The following is a 15333-nucleotide window of genomic DNA, read 5'->3' as shown; positions in this document are numbered from 1 at the left end:
CCATCCTTGATGTCAGGGCTTATCTCGTACGCCAGTGCATCTCCACTGCCTAACGAGCGGTGGATGTTAGATGTCCAGTGGTGGATGGATGGGCGGAAGGACAGACGGATGGAGAACAGATTATGTGTATATATGCTTTTCCTGATTTCCAGAGTTGACAGGGAGATGCATCGAGCACATCACCCAGTTTTGTTTTATTTTAATATCCATAGACCCTAGTCCAATAACACACCTTTATCTGTGTCAGAGGAAGGCATGTGTGAGATGAGAGGATTTTCTAGAAACTGAAGCTGAGGGTGCCTGGGTGGCTCAGTCAGTTAAGCGACTGCCTTCAGCTCAGGTCATGATCCTGGAGTCCCGGGATCGAGTCCCGCATCGGGCTCCCTGCTCGGCGGGGAGTCTGCTTCTCCCTCTGACCCTCCCCCCTCTCATGTGCTCTCTCTCTCTCATTCTCTCTCTTGCAAATAAATAAATAAAATCTTAAAAAAAAAAAAAAAAAGAAACTGAAGCTGACCCAGGTACCAAGACTGTTTTTTACCAAACTTTCTGGGGAGGAAGGGACAGCACATCATAGAGCTCAAGCCCTGTGATCAGACTGGTGGAGCTCAGATCTCAGCTGGGCCTTGTACCAGTCCTGGGCCTCACTTTCCCCCTTGTAACCTGCCTCATAGGAGGAAGGGAGTCAATGTAAAGGAATGTCCTTGTGAGTGCTCAAATGTCAGCTCCTAATTATTACTGTCGGAGACATTTTATGCACCACTGCTGTCTTGAGTGGAGGGTACCACACACAGTCCAGCCTACTCTGATTCAACAACAGAGTGAGTCTGAGAGAGAGCAGTGCCCGGCAGAGTTCTGCTTCTGAAGGTGCCCACTTCTTCCTCCTGCTTGCTGTACATGACCGTGCAGTCCCCACCTCCAGCCCCTTTTCCAATTTGCCTCCTCTCACTCTCTATGGTGTAACCAACTCATACAGCAGGTTAGAATTGATTCTTACATAAAACTCAAGACTCTGGATGCATCTAGGTTTAGTGCTAGGAGTTTGCTACAATCAGATCCAAGAACTGAGAGCCTATACCTGCTTCTGGGGGTTGCTAAAAGTTTGACCAGCAAATAACTATAGTGTTGTCAATCGGTAAACATGTTTGAGTGAATTAGAATAGAATCTAGGATGTTGGCTCCTGAAGGGATGTTACATATTACAGAGTTCAAACCATGATTTTACAGATGGGAAAACTGAAGCCCAGGGAAAACGTGTGATTTGCTCAAGGTCATGTAACTGCTGTGTTATGATAAAACCCAAAAGAACCCTCTGGGTCTTCTGGCATCTAGTTTAGTCCTTTTTTTTTTTTTTTCCTAACAAGACCACCTTATCTGTTCTGATTGAATATTTACTATGACAGATTCAAAGAAATGCCCTACAACTACTAAATGTATTTCTCAATATTTAACCAATGACTGCATTCTCCACAGGCCTTGGGCTACAGAGTGCCTCTCTCTCAATCTCTCTCTCTCTGCATGTCTCTCTGTCTATCTCTCTGTCTCTCTGTCTCTCTCTCTCTGTGGCCGCTCCTGCTTGGTCAAAATGAGGAGCTAGCTTGCAGGTCAGATGCCAAGCAATTCTGAGGGTCAAGGTCCACTCACGTAAATCCAGGCCAAGCTACCTCCAAGCCATGTTCTTTTAGGGAGCTGTGGGTAAATGTACCCTCCTAGCCTTAGAGGATAAAGCACTCAGTTAAGGGAAGATAAATTTGAAGAGGGAAGATAGGGAGATCATTTGAGAGGGAAAAATTCCTGGCCTCTCATGTGTCTAAGGATTTGATCACGTGCACCAACTCCTATTTCTTACACCTCCATCTCCTCCTTTCCTCCTTTGCTTCTAAATTCTAGCAAGAAACACCAGCCATGAGGGCCGCAGAGGCCCAGCTGAAGGTGTGAAACCGAGTGGATGACATGAGGGAATAGATGTAGAATATAAGATTCATATCCCACAGGATAATATTTCATCACAGCGGAGGGAGAAGAAATCCTAAAAATACCGTACAGAGCATATTATAATATTTTAATGGGTTTATATGCTCCCTCTATACACTTCACTCAGAAAGATGGATTGTGCTTTTTGACAAATCTATAGTTAACATAGGGAGAATAATATACAATGTATGCTTCCTGGTGGAGAAATCCATATTTATAGAAATCTTGATTCTGGCAATTACAATAGATATTTTAAAGACAATGCCTATTGTCTGCTGTGAACAAATAGACTGTCCTCATTAGGGTGAAAGAGAAAACAGTCTGAGTGGGAAAGGATAAATAGCTACTTTAGAGGAGCCGGAGGTCCAGCGTGACCCAGTAGTCATCTCTGTTTGGGCTCAGCTCCCCCTCATACCTTAAGTCATGTGGACCCTCTTATCAAACATTTATCATGCACTCATTCAGTAAATACTCCTTTGCCCTACCATGTCCCAGGCACTATGCTGGCTTTGGGGCACAAGTGAAACCCCTGTTTTCCAGGATTAACACTGACCCAAGCAGATATAAACAAGCAAAAAAAGGAAGTGGTTTCAGATAATAGGAAAGTCTGGGAAATAAGACAGTGTGATGTGACAGAGAGGCAGGTGTGGGGAGGCAGGTGAGGGGAGTCACTACCAAGAAGAGGTGATGAAGGAAGGCCTTTTGAGGGGGTGAGATTTGAGCTGAGATACAACTGCCGAAAAGGAGTGATGCAATGAGCACTGGGTGTTATACACAACTGATGAATTATTAAAATCCACGTCTGAAACTAACAATGTACTATGTGTTGTCTAATGGAATTTAAATTTTAAAAAAAGAGAAGAAAAAAGGAGTGATCATCGCAAACAGGTAAGGGAAGAGCCTGCAGGTAGAGGAAGGGAGCAGCGGCCGCAGAGTCTCAGGGCACAGTGAGCTCAGAGCCCTGGAGAACAGCTACCAAGGTCCCTATGGCTACAGCAGGGAGCAAGGAGAGGGGTGTGAGGTGGGGGGGGCCAGGGGGCTGGTCATTCAGGCTCTGAGTTATGGTCAGAGGCTTCCTGTGTGCAATGAGAAACCTCAAAACTTTTGAGAGCTTTTGCACAAGGAAGGGAAATTGTGTTTTGTTTGTCTTGTTTTGTTTTTGCTTTTGTTAATTAAAAAGATCCCTCTTGCTTCGGGTGGAGAAGGGATTTCACTGCTGAAAACCATATGCCATAAGCCTAGAGTCCATGAGAACCACCTTCAGATACCAGGAGGGCTATGGAGTGGATTAAGAGCAGCCATTCCATGAGATTCTGGTCTCAAAGAGTCATCGGTCAGTGGACTGGGCATCTAGAGAGGTCATGAGTGCCCAGTAACTGCAGGTATGCAAGCAGATGTTAATGTACCAGCCCAGTTTCCTGTAGACAGTATTCTGGTTTTTAGTGGGAATCAGACAGATGACTTGTACAGTTCAGTTGCAATCTTTAAGAGATGAACTTTTAAGCCCATTAGCTCTAGGGACTGAATGGGAACTGAGACTCACAATAGACAACTGGGTACCCGTGGTTAGTTGCATTCTTCAGTGCAGCACAGCCCAGAGGATCTTCAATAACATGTTAAAAGTATTCGCCAACAAAGAATCCTGGGGACGTAGGGACTTGACAAAATCTGGGTTAAAGTTGAACAGGATTCCTCACAACCTTTTATGTAACTGGTATGCAGTAGTTACCTCCAAGATGCAGACAAGGTATACACCATTTCCCAAATCTATTTGGCCAAAGAAGTCTTTTCTTTTTTAAGGAGCATTTTGTGGGACTAATGTTTCATGGAACACATTTGGGTGATGCTTATATAGGATAATTTGAGACCCCCACATACAAGGTAATGTAGTGTCATGGAAGCAGGTGATGTGCTAAAGAGAACAGACGGTCTAAGAGTACTAGCTTTTTTCATCTTTAAAAAAAAAAAAAAAAAACTGGTAATACCAAAGTCACAGGGTTGTAATGAGAACTGAACAGTCTAATATATGTGAAAGGACTGCAAAGTACCTGAAAATACTGTTACTGTGATGAGAATGATTCATCTCACAGTCCATATGAGCAGGGTAATTTCACGTATTGGAGATGGCTTTAGGGTGGGTCACCTACTTCACTGGGGCAAAGACAATGAACCCTCATCCTAAAATGAGTTTAGTAGCTAACTGACATGAGGTAATAGATGTAGAATATAAGATTCATATCCCACAGGATAATATTTCATCACAGCAGAGGGAGAAGAAAACCTAAAAATACCATACAGAGCATATTATAAATTTTACTGAGGTTTGGCCTGGGGTTTGGCCCTGTGACTTTGGTTTTTTAATATTATGTTCTAACCAGCATGTAATAAACCATACACCGGGATTGGTAACTGCACTGGGATCTTACAAAATGGCTCCCATGGGGATGTTTACACAGCTAAACTATTACTATGTCTGATACACTGGGGGGCCTGAAAAATCAGCTAGCAGGATGTACAAACACAAAGTGAACATCGGCAGAGAAATGTACACTGAAAGCTAAGGGTAGACTGAGAATATCGACACTTATTTTCTAAACATGTGTCAGCAGCAAGCTGATAGACCTTCTTCCTATAACAACTTTTAATGCTTTGCCTTAAAGTGATGGGCAGTGTCATGGAAAGATGACTGGATTGAGGTTAAGATGTCTACCCAATTCAGATATGCCCTAGCTGTGCCATCTTAGACATGTTCAGTAACTTTCTGAGCCTTAGTTTCTCCCTTTAAAAAAATGACTCATTCATCCCTCTTCTACATTAAGAAGGTCGTTGCACAGATAAAGTAAGAGAACATATGAAAATGGTTTGTGTATATTTATAATTGGTAAGCATGATAACATCTGGCATGGAATTGGTGCCTCCTAAACATTAGGTCAGACAGATGGATGGGTGAGTGGGATGCACAGATAGGTAAAATGGATGGACAGTTGGATTAGACTGGTAAGTTGGAAGGATGGATGGATAGATTGGTTGGATGGGTGGATGGCCAGATGATAGATGAAAGGAAGGATGAGGAGTTGGGATGGATGAACTAGTGGATTAGTTTTGGAGCCATCTACCAGCTTCCTTGCAGCATCTTCTATTAATCCTTCTCTTCTCCTCCTCCAGTCTGTTCCCAGTTCTCCAAAGGAGTCTACGCCATCTTTGGGTTTTATGAACGGAGAACTGTCAACATGCTGACCTCCTTCTGTGGGGCCCTCCATGTCTGCTTCATTACACCGAGCTTTCCCGTTGACACCTCCAATCAGTTTGTCCTTCAGCTGCGCCCTGAGCTGCAGGATGCTCTTATCAGCATCATCGACCATTACAAGTGGCAGAAATTTGTCTACATTTATGATGCCGACCGGGGTAAGCCAAGGGTTAGGGGAGGGAGACTGTTGAGAGATAGAGAGAAAATTGCCAGCAGGAAGAAGAATGATGCCTCCCTGCCTCATTGAAAAGCATGGGGGGAATGATCCAGAAATGCATTATTTCTATGGACTGATTTCTCGGTGGCTAATCTCCAACTCAAAGAGTGGAAACACATCCTTGGAGAGAGTAATCCCCTTAACACACCATGCCACTCTACAGCTCACCAAGCTTCCATGGCTCCTGAGTCCAGACTCAAAACCTAAGGGCCTCCTTTGAATGGTCCATGGCTCACAGTGTAGTTGTCAGGAGCACAGACTCTAGGGTCAGACAGATCTGGATCTAAATTCTATGTCTTATCCTCTCCAGCTCTTTGTCTTTGGGCAAGTTCTTTTATGCCTCAGTTTGACCATTTATTTTGAGGCTAAGATTTTCTATGCCTTCATTCCCTCATCTCTGTAATAAGATAAACCTAATTTCTGCCTCCTAAAGTTGCTGTGAGGATTGAATGAGATGACTAGAAAGTTCCTGTCAGTGCATGGGACATAAGTGCTCAGAGTCTTCCATATATGTTAGCTATCATCATCATCACCATCATCATCACCACCTCTCCCTACCCTTCTAATTGTGCTTCCACTTACATTTTGAATTTTACATCATGTTTTCCAAATGTTTCCTTTGCTTTTTTTCTTCTCTGCATCTTTCATGCTGTTCCTCTTTTCTGGAATGCACTTGCTTTCCCAGATCTACATATGTGAATCCTCCCTTTCTTTTGCAGCCTGCTCAAACACTCTATTCCCTAATTCTGAAATGGGAACTATCCTCTTTTTTCTAATGCCTGTGGTGGTTGTACTGTACTCTCCTACCTTTCCCTTGAATACTAAATAGTCATCAGAACTGAGTCATTATTGGTATAAATAAATAAATGGATTATGCAAGGTCTGGAAACTGAGGCAGAGGAGTTTTGCCCTGAGTGAAGGGGAGGTTTTATTTGCAGGAAGGCCTAGTTTTATAGGAAGGCCTAGAAGACTTTAGAGTAGGAGGCTTGTGAGATCAATTTTGGGGGGCAGTGTTAAACAAGCATTATTCAATGAGGAGGAGCCAGCAGAAGAGACCAGAAACCCTCTGCTTTCTTCAATTTTCCCTCCCCTCTCCTTATTTTGAGGATTTTCCTTCTCAAACAGCAGTCATTGTGAGGATTATACCCATAGAAGGGCTTTTTCAGGACAGCTTTACAGCATACTGAAGCTTGAGGCCTCAAAGTGGCAAACCTACTTCCCAGAACCCAGAAAAATGTAACTTTGATTATAGAGAATCACTTCTGTGGTTGGCAGAAACACCCATGCTCTTAAAGGACTCTGTCTGTCTCAGAAATCTGAGCTCAGATCTCTGCCATTTGCTATCTATGTGACCTTGGGCCAATGACTAAATCTCTCTGAGCCTCAATTTTCATATCTGCATATGAGATGTACCTCATAGGATTAAATAAATTGAAAACAAGAAAGCTAGTAGAATAGTGCTAGACACATAGTAAACTTGCAGTCAATGTGAGGTGTAAGCACACCAAATAGCTTGCATTGAAAAAGAAACAAAGATAAGAAGGCATACTTCTCCAAAGGAGACAGACATATGAAAAAATGTTCCACATCACTTGGCATCAGAGAAAAAATGTTCCGCATCACTTGGCATCGGGGAAATACAAATCAAAACCACAAGGAGATACCACCTTACACCAGTTAGAATGGCAAAAATTAACAAGACAGGGAAGAAAAATGTTGGTGAGGATGTGGAGAAAGGGGAACCCTCTTACACTGTTGGTGGGAATGCAAGCGGTGCAGCCACTTTGGAAAACAGTATGGAGGTTCCTCAAGAAGTTGAAAATAGAGCTACCATACGACCCAGCAATTGCACTACTGGATAATTACCTCAAAGATACAGACATAGTGAAAAGAAGGGGCACCTGCACCCCAATGTTCATAGCAGCAATGTCCACAATAACCAAACTGTGGAAGGAGCCAAGATGCCCTTCAACAGATGAATGACTAAAAAAGATGTGGCTCATATATACAATGGAATATTACTCAGCCTTCAGAAAAGATGAATACCTACCATTTACATCGACATGCAGGGAACTGGAGGGTATTATGCTAAGTGAAATACGTCAATCAGAGAAAGACAATTATCATATGGTTTCACTCATATATGGAATATAAGTAATAGCACAGAGGATCATAGGGGAAGGGAAGGAAAACTGAATGGGAAGAAATCAGAGAGACAAACCATGAGAGACTCTTGACTCTGGGAAACAAACTGACGGTGGGGAAAGGGAGGTGGGTGGGGGGATGGGGTAACTGGGTGACGGGCATTAAGGAGGGCACGTGATATGATGAGCACTGGGTGTTAACGCGTGACTAATTAATCATTAAACACTACATCAAAAACTGATGATGTACTATATGTTGGCTAATTGAATTTAAATAAATTTTTTTAAAAAGAAAAAAAAAAGGCATAACAGCATCAATCTAGAGATGATTCTTGAGGCCAGGCATCATACTGGTCACTGTGGGAGGGATTAGCAGGGTTACAAGGAAACAAATGATATATGTACAAAAGATTGATTAATAATGCAAGAGTGAAACAACCATCTGAAGTAGGCAGAAAAATGACCTCCATCTTCCCCCCCAAAGATGTCTCTGTTCTGAGAATTTTTGGAACCTGGAAATGTGTTATATTCAATGGCAAGAGGGATTAAGGTTACAGATGGAATATACACTGCTAATCCCTTGACCTTAGACAGATCATCTTGGATTCTTTACCTGGGCCCAATGTAATCACAGGCGTTCTTCAGTGTGGAAGCTGGAGGCAGAAGAGTCAGTGTCAGAGGGTGATGTGTGAAAGACTTGACCAGTCACTGTTGGTTTTGAAGTCGGAAGGGGCCATAAACCGAGGAATGCAAGCAGCCTCGAGAAGTTGGAAAGGCAAGAAAATCTTCTCCTCTAGAACCTCCAGAGAGCAACACAGCCCCACTGACACATTGATTTTAGCTCAAGGAGATTCATTTCAAACTGACCTGTGGCAATATAAGATGATAAATGTGTGTTGTTTTAGACCAATGAGTTTGTGGTGATTTGTTACAGCAGCAGCAGGAAACTGAGACACCATTTATGTCTCAAAGATGAAACAAAGCTGCACTGAGTAATGGGCTCCTCTATCATTTAACTATAAATCAGAAGAGAATAATTTAATTCAATACACACTGATTGGATACCTACTATGGAAGAGGCAAAGTATCAGGTACTGAACATCCATAAATTTGAGAGTTATTAGGTGCCTATTTAGATGTCAGGTTGGCACACATTTAATAAGCAGCTACTAAATGCCCAATACTATTTATAAAACCCTTGCCATGTATCAGACATTCTTATTTAATCCTCATGATGACACCATGAGGTAGGCATTATTAACACCACCATTTTACCATTAAAGAAACTAAAGTTTGAAGAAGGTAAGTAGTCTTTACAGGGTCACTTAACCAATATATTGTATCTTCAGGATTTGAGCCTTTGGTTATATTTTTAATCACTAACACTACTGCTGGCTAAGTTCTAGAAACAGAAGCCCAAAAGAGACCTGCTGTCTGCCTTCAGTGAGCTCTGACTTGCTACGGTGGGAGAAAGCTGAGCTGAACATGGTAGAGGAGCCGGTGGAGGGAGACAAGGGAGGTGGGTGCCGAGTGGAGGCGGGTTGGTACCTGCGTATCCTGATTGCCACTTCTCCGTCTTACCCAATTTCAAGGTCTGTCCGTCCTGCAGAAAGTCCTGGACACAGCTGCCGAGAAGAACTGGCAGGTGACAGCAGTCAACATTTTAACCACCACAGAGGAGGGATACCGGATGCTCTTTCAGGACCTGGAAAAGAAAAAGGAGCGGCTAGTGGTTGTGGACTGTGAATCAGAACGCCTCAATGCCATCTTGGGCCAGGTAGTGCATGCAGCAAAGGCTCAGAATGGGTGAGGGCAGGAGTTCAAGAGGGAGCCAGATGGCCTTTTGCCCCTTGGTGTTACAAAGAGAGCGCTTGACTAGATGAGAAGGTGACTTCTTCCCCACCTTCTGTAATTTATACATTTTAATTCTGAATTTTTCTAAAATAGCACAAACAATGGGAGACTGGACCTAGGGGTTCAAATGGTTCTCAGATCAGTTGACCAAAAACTTACCTCCAGGGTTTCCCTTTATAGTGAAAAAGCAGATTGCATTGCATTTTAGAGTTTGTGAAGCACCATCACATGGGGAACACAGGCTATATATAGAGCCAGATTCCTGGGTTCAGCTCTGAGTTCTGTTACTCACTCGTCTAGCCATTGGCATCTCATCCATCCAGCCCACTGCCCTGTTTTAAGAGTTCAGGGAAGCAGCAAGCACCTCTCTACTGTTTCCTTAAATACACTCATGTGTATGAGAAATCCACTGATTGTACATTCTGTGAAAGGGCACTGTAACCTCAACAGTTTTTTGGCCAGAGGTCTCTAAGCCATGGTTCTTCCCATTCTCAGAATGAGAGCACGTACCCACTTCACAAGTAGCAGGCCTTTGTGTTGATCTCTTGTCTTTTTGACAAACTTACACTGTGTATCCAGGTGAACTAGCAAGAAAGTAGATTTGGCAATCATCCTTTAACAGTGCTATATAAGTACAGATGGTAGCTTTAGGTACAGAGCTTGTTGATGGCCTTTCAAGACCCTGGGACCCCCACCTGGAATCTCGCCACCAGCTCAGCAACTACTCAGAGGCCTCAGCAACAGAACAGGGGAGATTTTGAAAATCAGGGATTGTTTAAGGCTTTAAGTATGTGTTCTACTCCACAAAGTATGGATCTGGCCTTCCCTCTTGGAAAGAGAAACCAGAAAAAATTGTTTCCATGAGATGGGCATTCTCTGGGCTGGACTCAAGGGATTTGAATGCTAATTAAACAAGGCAGTATAGGGTAATGGTTAAGCACAGAAACCCTGCAGCTAGGCTGGCTGCGAGTTAAACCCCAGCTCTAGTCTTTACTACCTCCATGACCTACGGCCAGGTTTTTAATCTTTCTTGTCTCAGATTCCTGATCTGTGAAATGGGCATAATAATAATTATAGCTTTCTTCAGAGGGCTCCTGTGAGAGTTAAAACAATCTATTCATGTAAAGCACTTAGAACAGAGCCTGCCCCACAGAAAGTGATATATGTAAGCCTTTGCCTAGTTTTACTATTTCTAGCACCACCTAGTACTACCTTTTGAGTCACTTCCCTCTTTGGTCATAAGTGTTCTCATCTGTAAAATAGGAATGATGGCCCCTGTTCTACAGAGCTGAGAAAAAGATTGGATGAGATAGCAGTTGGAAGAAGTACTGAATGATAATTAGGTATTCTTAACAGACTGATGACTTGGCCTTTGTTGTTCTGTAGTAGACAGTAACTGGTGCTACCATTTTCTGTGCTCTTGCCATATACCAGACACCATGCCAAGTCCTTCCCATGCATCACGCTACCTCCTCTTCACATCTACTCTATAAAACCACTTCTATCATGTCCCCTAATTTATAAATGAAGAAACAAGGGACTATACTTGCCTGGGATTTCACAGCTAGCATGTTAGAAAAGCAAGAAGTCAAACCCATCTTAGTCTGACAGTGGGGCCCAACCTTCCTAAAAATGTAACTTTTCAGCCTCTGTTGTCTCTAGCCACTTCCTCTGTCAAAAGACAAACTTACGTTTTGTAAGGAAGTGACTTGTTTGTATGGGCATCTTAGATGTAGTATATTAACTCTTAACTTTTGGATTCTTCTCATTTGAAAAGCAAGACCAAAGAGCGGAATGGATCTTACAGATCACTTGATTTACCACATGCATTCACATTTTACAGATGGGATAACTGATGGTCACATTGGTTGACTTGCCTTGGGTTCAGAAAACTAGTTGGTGGGCGCCTGGGTGGCTGAGACGGTTAAGCGTCTGCCTTCGGCTCAGGTCATGATCCCAGGGTCCTGGGATCGAGTCCTGCATCGGGCTCCCTGCTCCTTGGGAGCCTGCTTCTCCCTCTGCTTCTCTCTCTCTCTCTCTCTGTCTCTCATGAATAAATAAATAAAATCTTTAAAAAAAAGAAAAAAGAAAACTAGTTGGTAACAGTGATGAGTCTCGAATTTACATCTAATGGCTTATAGCCTGACATCTTGACATCATTCTAAACAACAGAACACTTGAATTGGGATCTTTTTGGTCTAATACAAATGTCCTGCCTAACCTAAGGTGGGAGATAGGGATTCTCAATTCCAGATAGGGAATTGCCTGTCTCTGTCTCCAGCCCCCCAACTAGAATACCAGCATTATGAGGGCAAGGATTTTTGCTTTATTTTCTTCTTTGTGGTATTCACAGTGCCTTAAACAGTGTTTGGTACCTTGTAGGTATTCAATCAATAATTTTGAGTGCCTGGAAAGAATAGGGAATCAATGAAGGCTCTAGAAAAGATCCCAAATGTGAGATAGCTCTGAATATTTACAGGTAGTCATTGGCTGGATAAGAGCCATTAAGCAGGAGAGAAGGGCATGTAGGGAGGCCCGGAGGGCATGTGAGGGCTGGCGTTCATAGGTTGGCTTAGCAAGGCAGGTGGAGGATGCTACGTGTCTACTGGGAGACAGTGACTGTCACATGATTGAGACTATCCTTGGAAATAATTTTAAGGAGTTTAGGGTTTATTCCATAGAGAATCAGTGGAGAGTCAGTAAAGGTTTGTGAGCAAGGAACAGGGTTATTAGAATATAATGCTTTGTCAATATATTAGACACCAAATTATATAGTACAGTCATTAAGTTCAGAATGAGTTAAAGATGAGAGAGACCAGGATTAGGCCATCCATCACATCACCCTGCTTTACTCTCTTCATAGTGCTTCTCACTTGCTGAAATCTTATTCATTTATCTGTTTATATATTTACCATCTGTCTCCCTACTAAAACATCAGTTCAGCTTAGGGAGGGCACGAGGACCCTGCTTCACATGGCCACAGGTTGTCCCGAGCACATAGCATAGTGCTCGGCATATTGTCCCTGTTCAATAAATACCTGATGGTTGCATTAATTAACCAGAGAAGGTTTTACAGAGTAGTTGGGATTCGAGCTCAGCCATAAAGGTTATGAATAATCAGAAAGAATGGAAAAGGACATTCCAGACACAAGGATTATGAATTAAGGCAGCCCAGTGGAAATGAGCTTTGAGGAATAGGGTGAGCAAGGCTATGGGCTCCACATGAAATCATACAGTACCTTTATAACACCTCTCTCAGTTTGTAACCCTGGGGCATTCACCTCTTCATCTGTTTAGTGTAGGTCTTGTCCCAGTAAAGTGGGACCTCCAGGGAAGCGATGACCATGCATGTCTCACTTCCCACTGTATCCACAGCATAGTGCTCAATACAGAATAAGCACTTAATAAATGTTTGTGAAAAGAAGGTAGGAAAGGAGAGAAGAGAGAGCAATGCGTTGGTAGGTGAAAAAAATGGGTAGGAAGGTTGGCATTATGTTGAACCGTATGAAATTGCTAATTTTTATTAAACCAAAGTCATCAATTTCATCTGTTTCTTATGTTTCAATCTGTAATTTCATCTTGCAGAGACTATTCTTATCCATTGCCTAAATGTGGTAGGTTTTGAAAGATCTCTTATTTGCTGTTTTATGTTTATTAGAAGCTAAATAAGTTTTTGGTGAAGGTATCTTATTATTGAAAGGGTAGCAAACCGTTTGACAAGAAGATGGAAAAGTAATGAAGAATTATTAATAAAACTATCATCCCAATAGTATTTGAGCTCTGTGGCCTGGAATTTCACAATCTAACCACTGTTTCAGAGCATTCGTTGAGTGTGCTTGCATTTAATTATTCCCTACATTAAATATATATATATATATATATGTGAGCCGCTATGCACATACATCCAATTAAGTAGATGTCTGAATGTGGATTTTAATAACCTTGAAAATTTATTCAGTTAGACAAGAAGCCCAAGTGCTTCTCATATGTTCTATGCCTTCTTGTAAGAGTGGAGGAGAGGCACTGAGCAGAATGTACTAACCCCAATTTCATGATTAAAAAATAAAGAAATAGATCAAGTTAACTTGCAGGCTGAGCTAGGGCTAAACCAAGGCCTATGCTCTTAGCTGTTCCTTGGGTGGTGTGTCTGGCTGCCTGAGCAAACCTCTGGATAATTCATTCCACAAATATTTTTCCTGCCCACAATGATTACAAAAGTCTGCACATTGAGGATGGAGGGGTTTGTGGGGATCCTGGCTCTTAATGATTAACCATAATTTGGTGTTACATACAAAGACTCAACAACAGTCGGGTTCCTGTCTTGGCACTGCCGCAGGATCTAGGCAAATCATTTCTCCTCTCTAGGCCTGAACATCCCATCCGTACAGTGGAAGGTTGGACCATCTGATCCTGACATTCCCTTCTAACTTCCAGGTTGAATGGTCTGTTAATTCCTGGGTATCCAACTAGTTTAGGGAAGAAGGCACAATATTCAGGGAAAGAAGGAACCATGGTTCCTTGCAAGGACCTGAAGATCAAGAACCTACCTATCTGACCCATCCACCCACACCCATCCATCCATCCATCCAAGCAGCAGATATTGTCATTTTAGTGGCAGGGAATTCAACACAGCATAAGATTCACACCAGGAAAGAATCTCCATCCAGGGAAAGGCTTTATGGAAGAAGCAGTGAAATGAGTATTTCATCTGAATTTGGGGGGTTAGGATAACACTCCTCTACCCCTAGTATCAGATAAAACTGATTTCAAGTCCTGCATCTGCCACTTAATAGGTGGGTAACCTTAGGGAGCTTATTTAATCTCTCCATGCCTCAATTCCTCATCTGTAAAATGAGGGTATCCATAATGCCACCATCACTGAATGGCTGTAATATTGTAATTTGAGTACTTAGGATAGGACGGGGCACATTGTAAGCACTTGGTGTTAGTTGCTATTATTATTGCTGTTGTAGCTTTAATTGCAAATCTGATTGATGAGTCGCTTCCCGTTGTTTTGTAGATCATAAAGCTGGAGAAGAACGGCATCGGCTACCACTACATCCTTGCAAATCTGGTGAGTGCAATGCACTGCTGGTGTTCAGCTTATGCGTCTTTGCAAATACGGGCCCTACCTTGCTTCTTTTTTTTTTTTAAAGATTTTATTTATTTATTCATGAGAGACAGAGAGAGAGAGAGAAGCAGAGGGAGAAGCAGGCTCCCAAGGAGCAGGGAGCCCGATGCGGGACTCGATCCCAGGAGTCCGGGATCATGACCTGAGCTGAAGGCAGACGCCCAACCGTCTGAGCCACCCAGGCACCCCCTACCTTGCTTCTGCAGCCCCCAGCTGATGGGAACTGCCTGGGTGGGAGAGGCAATTGAGAGCTGCAATACTAAGCTTGCCTTTTCCCCTCCACATCCCCACTTGTCAAACCACAGCACCCTGTTGGTAAACCTTTCATCTTCCTTAGAAGAGAGGGTCATCACACTCACTGATATGAGGAATTCTTTTTTTTTTTTTAAAGATTTTTTATTTATTTGAGAGAGAGAATGAGAGACAGAGAGCACGAGAGGGAAGAGGGTCAGAGGGAGAAGCAGACCCCCCGCTGAGCAGGGAGCCTGATGTGGGACTCGATCCCAGGACTCCAGGATCATGACCTGAGCTGAAGGCAGTCGCTCAACCAACTGAGCCACCCAGGCGCCCTGATATGAGGAATTCTTAATCTCAGGAAACAAAATGAGGGTTGCTGGAGTGGTTGGGGGTGGGAGGGATGGGGTAGCGGGGTGATAGACATTGGGGAGGGTATGCGCTATGGTGAACGCTGTGAATTGTGTAAGACTGATGAATCACAGACCTGTACCTCTGAAACAAATAATACATTATATGTTAAAAAAAAAAAAAA

General features: G+C 42.9%; 1 protein-coding gene across 6 annotated transcripts in view; it reads left to right on the top strand.

Moving 5' to 3' along the window:
• GRIA1 (glutamate ionotropic receptor AMPA type subunit 1) overlaps positions 1 to 15333 on the top strand; it is a 298697-nt gene that overhangs the window by 148695 nt on the left and 134669 nt on the right. For 5 of the 6 annotated variants that reach the window (XM_044916890.1, XM_021697251.1, XM_021697257.1 and 2 more), the window contains exons 3-5: positions 5137 to 5376; positions 9172 to 9356; positions 14454 to 14507. In XM_044916890.1, coding sequence (XP_044772825.1) covers positions 5137 to 5376; positions 9172 to 9356; positions 14454 to 14507 — 479 coding nt within the window. The remainder of the gene's footprint in view (positions 1 to 5136; positions 5377 to 9171; positions 9357 to 14453; positions 14508 to 15333) is intronic. The other variant, XM_021697266.1, reaches the window with a different exon arrangement.

The sequence above is a fragment of the Neomonachus schauinslandi genome, chromosome 7 (genome assembly GCF_002201575.2).
Source record: "Neomonachus schauinslandi chromosome 7, ASM220157v2, whole genome shotgun sequence".
In the NCBI taxonomy this organism is placed as follows: domain Eukaryota; kingdom Metazoa; phylum Chordata; class Mammalia; order Carnivora; family Phocidae; genus Neomonachus; species Neomonachus schauinslandi.
The sequence above is the reverse complement of the archived record's forward strand: the minus strand, read 5'-3'. Positions and strand labels throughout refer to the sequence as shown.